At 39.8% G+C, this 10000-nt stretch overlaps 1 protein-coding gene across 1 annotated transcript in view; it reads left to right on the forward strand.

Annotated features, from left to right (window-relative positions):
* Positions 1–10000, forward strand: part of pak2b (p21 protein (Cdc42/Rac)-activated kinase 2b) — a 22639-nt gene that overhangs the window by 10963 nt on the left and 1676 nt on the right. Inside the window, exons 9-13 of the mRNA XM_061978184.2 lie at positions 3210–3258; positions 3350–3462; positions 3550–3667; positions 3744–3843; positions 3916–4112. Of these exons, the coding sequence (XP_061834168.1) occupies positions 3210–3258; positions 3350–3462; positions 3550–3667; positions 3744–3843; positions 3916–4112 (577 nt within the window). The remainder of the gene's footprint in view (positions 1–3209; positions 3259–3349; positions 3463–3549; positions 3668–3743; positions 3844–3915; positions 4113–10000) is intronic.

The raw sequence follows: 10000 nt of genomic DNA on the forward strand, positions 1-10000 counted from the left end.
TTATGTTGTTACGGTGCGGATGTTCTCCCGAAATGTGTGAGTCATTTTTGTGTGGTGTGGGTTCACAGTGTGGCGCATATTTGTAACAGTGTTAAAGTTGTTTATACGGCCACCCTCAGTGTGACCTGTATGGCTGTTGACCAAGTATGAATTGCATTCACTTGTGTGTGTGAAAAGCCGTAGATATTATGTGATTGGGCCGGCACGCAAAGGCAGTGCCTTTAAGGCACGCCCCCAATAATGTTGTCTGGGTGGAAATCGGGAGAAATTCGGGAGAATGGTTGCCCCGGGAGATTTTCGGGAGGGGCACTGAAATTCGGGAGTCTCCCGGGAAAATCGGGAGGGTTGGCATTGACTGGGAGACGCACCTGCTCTGTACTTCTCCCTATGTCCGTGTACACAGCAGTGTTTTAAAAAGTCATAAATTTTACTTTTTGAAACCGATACCGATAATTTCCGATATTACATTTTAAAGCATTTATCGGCCGATAATATCGGCAGTCCGATATTATCGGACATCTCTAACAATAACGCTAACATCCGTCCACATTGTTTTAGCTACTTCTGAATGACTTATCCTCACTTCCAGGGAAAGGATAAACTATGGTTCTTATGAGTATCTTCCCTGTAGGACAAGGAATGGCTAAACATGCTTCACCACACACCGTAGGAAGATAGAATAGCTATCGCTAACAGCAAGCTAGCGCTCCTAAAATCAAACAAATGGGTGGATCTTTACAAATACAGACTGAAATGATACTAAGTACAAAAGCTTGTTACTACAATGATTACATCGTTATTTTTTACTATCGAAAATCTTTTGTAATTTTTTTTTTTGGTTTATAAACTCAGGTAGTATGTCCCACTTTTAATTATTACCAACATACATTGGCGTTGTTAGGCCTATTTTAGGAGGGCTCAAGCCCCCCTAAAATATTCTTAAGCCCCCCTAAATAATTTGGTGTTATATTTATTTATTTTTTAATTTAATTTTTTTTACAAATACATGCGGACATATTATAAAGTGGCCCAAATATGAGTTTAAATAATCATATAACCTGTCATTATTCACTCAGTTTCCTCACTTCATGGCGTAAGGTAGAGAGCCCCTTTAGTGTGTCGGTATCCAATCCATTCCACTTGTTCATATAGAAAATGCCCACATCACTCAAACTCCTGTCTGCATTTTCTCTGCGACCTTGCTTGCGGTCCTTGGACTTGTTCATATAAAAAATGCCCACATCATTTGTAGAATCTATATCAAGTAATATACATAAAATAATGAAAAAAAAACATCATTAAATATATTTGTTTTATTGTATTGTTACATTAATAGCTGGTGTATTATAGCTTGTTATTTTATAGGACTTTCAGAGGGAGGAAAAACCAAGACATTTAATATAAAATTTAAAATTAATAAATACATCAAAAGAAAAAGAAAAAAATGATTAAAACCATCGTCCCGGGGAGCATTTCATTTCGTCCCGTGCATTTAAAAAAAAAATAATAATAATAACAATGAATAATTTCTAAGTCTTTGTTAGCCGTTTGTGAAGTTTTGTGCTCGTGCGCTACTCGCTCGCATCCTGTGCATCTCCTGGGGGCTAAGCCCCCCCTGTCCTTAAAAGCTAGTGACGCCCCTGCCAACATATGACCCTGTAACAACTTAGTAATAGATTGATACCCAAATTTGTAGTAAAGTGTCCAAACAACAGAAGAATAAGCGCTAATTGTATTTTAACAGAAGTGTACCGTAGATAGAACATGTTAAAAGAGAAAGTACCGGTAAGCAGATATTAACAGTAAATGAACGAGCTGATTAATAATCCATTTTCTCCCGCTTGTCCCTCATAATTTTGTCGAAGTAATACAATGGGAAATTACACAATATGTTACTGTATATGTCAGCCAATTTAGGAGCCTTTGTAACCCGTTTGCTTACTTACTACTAAAAGAGAAGATGTCTAGCATCTTATTTAATGCCAAAATTGTTTTTTGATTGCAATAATAAAGGTATTAAGTTAAAGTACCAATGAGTGTCACATGTTTAGTGGATAAGATTTTCTGTTAAAATAAAGCCGATAATGAAATTTTTTGTGGTCCTTTTTATTTTGAAGAGTATCAAAATACATTTTGGTACCGGGACAACTCTAGGAAAGAGGATAATAATTCCGACACGTTTTTTTGTTTTGTTTGTTTTGTTTGTTTTTTCGATATTATCGGCCGATAAATACTTTAAAATGTAATATCAGAAATTATCGGTATCGGTTTCAAAATTATCGGTATCGGTTTCAAAAAGTAAAATATATGACTTCTTAAAACGCCGCTGTTGCGTGCCGGCCCAGTCACATAATATCTACGGCTTTTCACACACACAACTGAATGCAAGGCATACTTGGTCAACAGCCATACAGGTCACACTGAGGGTGGCCGTATAAACAACTTCAACACTGTTACAAATATGCGCCACACTGTGAACCCACACCAAACAAGAATGACAAACACATTTCGGGAGAACATCTGCACCGTAACACAACAGAACAAATACCCAGAACCCCTTGCAGCACTAACTCTTCCGTGACGCTACAATATACACCCTCCGCTACCCCCTAACTCTAAAACCCCGCCCCCCCTACCCCACCCACCTCAACCTCCTCATGCTCTCTCAGGGAGAGCATGTCCCAAATTACAAGCTACTGTTTTGAGGCATGTTATAAAAAAATAATGCACTTTGTGACTTCAATAATAAATATGGCAGTGCCATGTTGGCATTTTTTTCCATAACTTGAGTTGATTTATTTTGGAAAACCTTGTTACATTGTTTAATGCATCCAGCGGGGCATCACAACAAAATTAGGCATAATAATCTGTTAATTCCACGACTGTATATATCGGTATCGGTTGATATCGGAATCGGTAATTAAGAGTTGGACAATATCGGATATCGGCAAAAAAGCCATTATCGGACATTTCTCGTTATAATGCAAATATTGACAGGTTTGCTCAGGTTACTTCAAATGTAGCTACTGCCGTCTTGTGGAGTTAACTGTATCCGGAGGTTGCCTACAGCCACAATAGTTAATACCTCTGTTATGAGATGACACCCAACAGTTATTTGCTTTTGTAGACCCTTTTGTGGCGTTTATTTAAATAATTACTTGGATTATTTGCGTTATGTAATTGCATCGTGGTTGTCTCTCCTTTCACAGGGCTTCTGGAACAGTCTTCACCGCCATTGATGTTGCCACAGGACAGGAGGTAATTCAAGCGGCTGATAAATGACCTCAATTTAGGTTTATTAATTGTTCAACTTTTTAACGTTGTTATTTCCTTCGTTGGCTTTTCGCAGGTGGCCATTAAACAGATCAACCTCCAGAAGCAGCCCAAGAAGGAGCTCATCATCAATGAGATTCTCGTCATGAAGGAGCTGAAGAACCCCAACATTGTCAACTTCCTCGACAGGTGAGGTCCAACACTTGATCAAAAATAAAAATGTTGTCGTTTATATGTTTGGAGCACCATGTGACTATGTGTGTGTGTGTGTGTCAGTTTCTTGATGGGAGAGGAGCTGTTTGTGGTAATGGAGTACCTGGCAGGCGGCTCGCTCACCGACGTCGTCACGGAAACGTGCATGGATGAAGCCCAGATAGCGGCAGTCTGCAGAGAGGTGCGCTCACAAACGCTTTTAAGGGCCTGTAGTAAATATAAAAACAAGTAGTTTAACTCTAATCGTCCGTCTGTAGTGTTTGCAAGCTTTGGACTTCCTGCACGCAAACCAGGTTATCCACAGAGACATTAAAAGTGACAACGTGCTGCTCGGCATGGACGGCTCCGTCAAGCTCAGTGAGTTGTGCATTTTGATAACGAAGAGAAAGCTTGACTAACTGACATTCCTTCCGTTTCTTCAATCTGCAGCTGACTTCGGGTTCTGCGCCCAGATCACTCCCGAGCAGAGCAAGCGCAGCACCATGGTGGGCACGCCCTACTGGATGGCCCCCGAGGTGGTGACTCGCAAAGCCTACGGGCCTAAAGTGGACATCTGGTCGCTGGGCATCATGGCCATTGAGATGGTCGAAGGAGAGCCACCCTATCTGAACGAGAACCCTCTACGAGTGAGTGCTACCACCTTTTATCGGAATTTTTTTTTTAAGCGAGTTGTGGGATCCACAGTTATGTCCAGAAGTACCGTTTTTTACGTACCATAGGGCGCACCGGAGTATAAGGCGCACTGCCGATGAGCGGGTCTAGTCAGGTCTATTTTCATACAAAAGACACACTGGATTATAGGGCGCATTAAAGAATCATATTATTATTTATATTTTCCTAAATGTAAAACACTTTCTTGTGGTCTACATCAGTGTTTTTCAACCTTTTTTGAGCCAAGGCACATTTTTTGCGTTGAAAAAATCCGGAGGCACACCACCAGCAATAATCATTAAAAAACTAAACTCAGTTGACAGTAAAAAGTTGTTGTCACAATTGTCGGATATGACTTTAAACCATAACCAACCATGCATCACTATAGCTCTTGTCTCAAAGTAGGTGTACTGTCACGGCCTGTCACATCCCGCCGTGACTTATTTTGAGTTTTTCGGTGTTTTCCTGTGTGTAGTGCTTTTGCTCCTATTTTGGTGTTGATTGTAATGTCATGTACGGATGTACTTTGTGGACGCCGTCTGCTCCACACGCTGTAAGTCTTTGCTGTCGTCCAGCATTCTGTTTTTCTTTACTTTGTAGCCAGTTCAGTTTTAGTTTCGTTCTGCATAGCCTTCCCTAAGCTTCAATGCCTTTTCTTAGGGGCATTCACCTTTTGTTTATTTTTGGTTTAAGCATCAGACTCCTTTTTTACCTGCACGCTGCTTCCCGCTGTTTCCGACATCTACAAATTAGCTACCGGCTGCCACCTACTGATATGGAAGAGTATTACAGCGTTACTCCGCCGAGCTCTAGACAGCACCGACACTCAACAACATCACATAATTAGCAGACTATAATTACTGGTTTGCAAGGAATAATTTTAATCCAAATAGGTGAAATTAGATCATCACAGTGGTTGAAAAACACTGGTCTGCATAACATGTAATGGTGGTTCTTTGGTCAAAATGTTGCAAAGATGATGTTTTACAGGTCATCTTCAAGCCGCTTTCTGACAGTCGCTTTAAAATGCGTTGTTTTGTTGGCGGTCTTATTGACGACAGTGTCTTTTCTCCGTCGTCTTTGTTGTAGCGGTATAGCGTGCAAGGACGGGAGTGGAAGAAGTGTCAAAAGATGGCGCTAACTGTTTTAATGACATTCAGATTTTACTTCAATCAATAACAGAGCAGCATCTCCTCATCCGTGGCTCACTAGTGCAAAAATGTGTTCCGTGAAAAACTGTCCGACCGGAACTCTCTAATAACTAAAGTTCCTTGGGTGAATAATGTAAAGTCACTACACCGGTATGTTTTAGCGCTTTCATGGCGAGTTTACTGACAGATATAAGTAAGAACTTTACACTACTTTATATTAGAAATGGCAACAGCGGAGGATGAATGTCCCATAACAAGAAGATAGAGAAAAAGAAGAAGCTTATCGACTACGGTGTCGGCACGGACTACAATGGCGGACGCGCGCACATTTTCAGGACTTATGCAGATCCCAAATACACATCAACAGGTACCAAAAGGTAAGAAAAGTTGATTTTGCATTATTTTGCGAAACAAAACGCCAGATAATGTCTGGTAATGGGTGCCATTTTGCGGTCCTTATGCACACACCATAATAATAATTGTATGTCTGACTACGGTAGCCGCAATTCGCCGAAAATACATCAAGGTGTGTGGCTTCATAGCTTACCAAAGTCGTAATAAAACATTTTGAAGGATTTCTGAGCGCCGTGTGCAATGTTCTATATTCTCAATGGAACATTTAAAGTTTTGGTATTGGTTACTGGCGTCATATTGTAGTCTACAAGTATCTCTTATGTGTGACTGCCATCTACTGGTCACACTTGTCATTACACCATGCACCAAATAAAGCTACTTCGAGGTTGGTAAGCACAACCAGAACTAATCCGTACATAAGGCGCACTGTCGATTTTTGAGAAAATGAAAGGATTTTAAGTGCACCCAATAGTCCGGAAAATACGGTATTTGAACTGCGATAGTTTTTATGACCTTTGTCTTTATACACCAACACAATTTACTTAAAATAAAAGTGTAGACCTTTAGTTTTAATTGAACAAATATGACATTTACTATTAAGGAATTAATCATATTATGCAGAGGTGTAGAAGACATATTGTAATGATGTGTGTATCGACACAGTAGGGATGTAACCATATGAGAATATCATATCACGGTTATCATTATTATTGTGGAATGTTCTCAAAAAGCTTTTTAAACATAACTAAAATATAGCCTATACCAGACCTGGGCAAATTAAGGTCCGGGGGCCACATGCGGCCCGTTAAGCTTTTCAATCTGGCCCGCCGGACATTCCCAAATATTTTTTTTTTAGATCTTTTAAGATTGAAACAGTAGCTGCCATTATGATGTGCAGTGATGTTTTCAAATTACCGGAAGTCTTGAACTATACAAAGTATTTTAGTGGTTAGAATCTGCGCTTTTGCATGACATACTAGTTACTATGTTAATCTACGTCACAGCAGCTCAGACGAGGCACCAAGCAGTGTGGGAGCGTTTCCACAAAGTGATTCCAGAGGGGCCAGCCTGAAATGCGGGTGTCAGGGACAGACGCGGAAAAAGATTTTTACAACAAAGTTCTAAATCTTAGTGATATATCAGATTGTAGGTGGGGGGTTTTTTTACATTTTGCGTTCATATTTTGCTGTGTTTGTTGCATTTTTGTTGTTTCGCTTGATTGTAAATAATGTCGATCGAGAGAGGGTGTGACGTTCATATGTTGTCAATATTTAGTGTTTTATCGTTCATAGTTAATATTGTAAATCCCACATTCTTTATGTTCATGTACATTCTGGGTGTCTCATTCCAGTAAAAACTAGGGATGTCCGATAATGGCTTTTTGCCGATATCCGATATTCCGATATTGTCCAACTCTTAATTACCGATACCGATATCAACCGATACCGATATATGCAGTCGTGGAATTAACACATTATTATGCCTAATTTGGACAACCAGGTGTGATGAAGATAAGGTCCTTTTTAAAAAAATGAAAATAAAAAAATAAGATAAATAAATTTAAAACATTTTCTTGAATAAAAAAGAAAGTAAGAGAATATAAAAACAGTTACATAGAAACTAGTAATTAATTAAAATGAGTAAAATTAACTGTTAAAGGTTAGTACTATTAGTGGACCAGCAGCACGCACAATCATGTGTGCTTATGGACTGTATCCCTTGCAGACTGTATTGATATATATTGATATATAAAGTAGGAACCAGAATATTAGAGAACAGAAAGAAACAACCCTTTTGTGTGAATGAGTGTAAATGGGGGAGGGAGATTTTTGGGGTTGGTGCACTTACTAATTGTAAGTGTATCTTGTGTTTTTTATGTTGATTTAATAAAAAACAAAACAAAAAACAAAAAAAACGATACCGATAATACAAAAACCGATACCGATAATTTCCGATATTACATTTTAAAGCATTTATCGGCCGATAATATCTCTAGTAAAAACATTTAAAATTCCATTCAGTTTTTTAAGGCGGTCTGTCATGATGTTTTCAGCATTCAATCAGACATTATTGTGAGTTTTTGTAATAGTGTTCCTAAAAATCAGATATACTGGCCCCCTCGGGTCAAAATAATTGCCCAGGCCTGGACTATACAGTACTGCCATCTAATGTCTTGGAAGTGCAACCAGTTTGTAAATTTGAAATTTTATTATCAAACAATTAACATTAACACATACAAGTGCCCTGCGATGAGGTGGCGACTTGTCCAGGGTGTACCCCGCCTTCCGCCCGATTGTAACTGAGATAGGCTCCAGCGCCCCCCGCGACCCCGAAGGGAATAAGCGGTAGAAAATGAATGGATGGATGGACATACAAAAGTACCTTAAATTGGTACTGTTGAGTACTGGTATGGACTCCCAGGTACCGTGAATTGGTACCGTATCGGTTCAAATGTGAATTGATTGATTGATTGATTGAAACTTTTATTAGTAGATTGCACAGTGAAGTACATATTCCGTACAATTGACCACTAAATGGTAACACCCGAATAAGTTTTTCAACTTATTAGTCGGGGTCCATGATTCATGATACAAATATAAGCTATCATCATAATACAGTCATCACACAAGATAATCATCAGAGTATATACATTGAACTATTTACATTATTTACAATCCGGGGTGTGGGATATGGAGGGGGTGGGGGTTTAGGTTTGGTTGGTATCAACACTTCAGTCATCAACAATTGCATTATCAGAGAAATGGACATTGAAACAGTGTAGGTCTGACTTGGTAGGATATGTACAGCAAGTAGTGGACACAGAGAGAGAGATCAGAAAGTATAAGAAAAAGTGTCTACCGTATTTTTCGGAGTATAAGTCGCACCGGAATATAAGTCGCACCTGCCAAAAATGCATAATAAAGAAGGAAAAAAACATATATAAATCGCACTGGAGCCCGGCCAAACTATTAAAAAAACTGCGACTTATAGTCCAAAAAATACGGTACATTTGATTATTTACATTTGATTATTTACAATCCGAAGAGGTATGATGTAGAAGGGAGGGTGTTAGTTTAGGGTTGAAGTTGCCTGGGTGTGTTCTTTTAGTGTGGTTTTGAAGGAGGATAGAGATGCCCTTTCTTTTACACCTGTTGGGAATGCATTCCATATTGATGTGGCATAGAAAGAGAATGAGTTAATTTTAAATTTGGGTTTAACGTGGTTAGTGGAGCTCCCTCTGGTGTTGTGGTTATGGCGGTCATTTAAAGGGGAACATTATCACAATTTCAGAATTGTTAAAACCATTAAAAATCAGTTCCCAGTGGCTTATTATATTTTTCAACGTTTTTTTTTTTATTTTACCCATCACGCAATATCCCTAAAAAAAGCTTCAAAGTGCCTGATTTTAACCATCGTTATATACACCCGTCCATTTTCCTGTGACGTCACATAGTGAAGCCAACACAAACAAACATGGCGGAAAGAACTGCAAGCTATAGCGACTTTAGCTCGGATTCACACTCGGATTTCAGCGGCTTAAGCGATTCGACAGATTACGAATGTATTGAAACGGATGGTTGTAGTGTGGAGGCAGGTAGCGAAAACGAAATTGAAGAAGAAACTGAAGCTATTGAGCCATATCGGTTTGAACCGTATGCAAGCGAAACCGACGAAAACGACACGACAGCCAGCGACACGGGAGAAAGCGAGGACGAATTCGGCGATCGCCTTCTAACCAACGATTGGTATGTGTTTGTTTGGCATTAAAGGAAACTAACAACTATGAACTAGGTTTACAGCATATGAAATACATTTGGCAACAACATGCACTTTGAGAGTGCAGACAGCCCAATTTTCATCAATTAATATATTCTGTAGGCATACCCTCATCCGCGCTCTTTTCCTGAAAGCTGATCTGTCCAGTTTTGGAGTTGATGTCAGCAGGCCAGGGAAGCTAGGGTCGATAGGGGGTTTAGCTCGCTCGTCTGCGGGAACAAACTGCCGCCATTGCTTGCCGTGCTACCGAGGTCCTTTGTCCCTGAATTGCTCACACACTCCGGCAGATTCAATGGGGGTCTTGCGGCAGATTTCTTTGACTTTATCGTTGGAAATGCATCTGCTTTGAGTGTCGCAGGATATCCACACATTCTTGCCATCTCTGTCGTAGCATAGCTTTCGTCGGTAAAGTGTGCGGAACAAACGTCCAATTTTTTGCCGCTTTCGCATCTTTGGGCCACTGGTGCAACTTGAATCCGTCCCTGTTCGTGTTGTTACACCCTCCGACAACACACCGACGAGGCATGATGTCTCCAAGGTACGGAAAACAGTCAAAAAAACAGAAAATAACAGAGCTGATT

This window comes from Nerophis lumbriciformis, linkage group LG18, assembly GCF_033978685.3.
Source record: "Nerophis lumbriciformis linkage group LG18, RoL_Nlum_v2.1, whole genome shotgun sequence".
Taxonomy (NCBI): Eukaryota; Metazoa; Chordata; class Actinopteri; order Syngnathiformes; family Syngnathidae; genus Nerophis; species Nerophis lumbriciformis.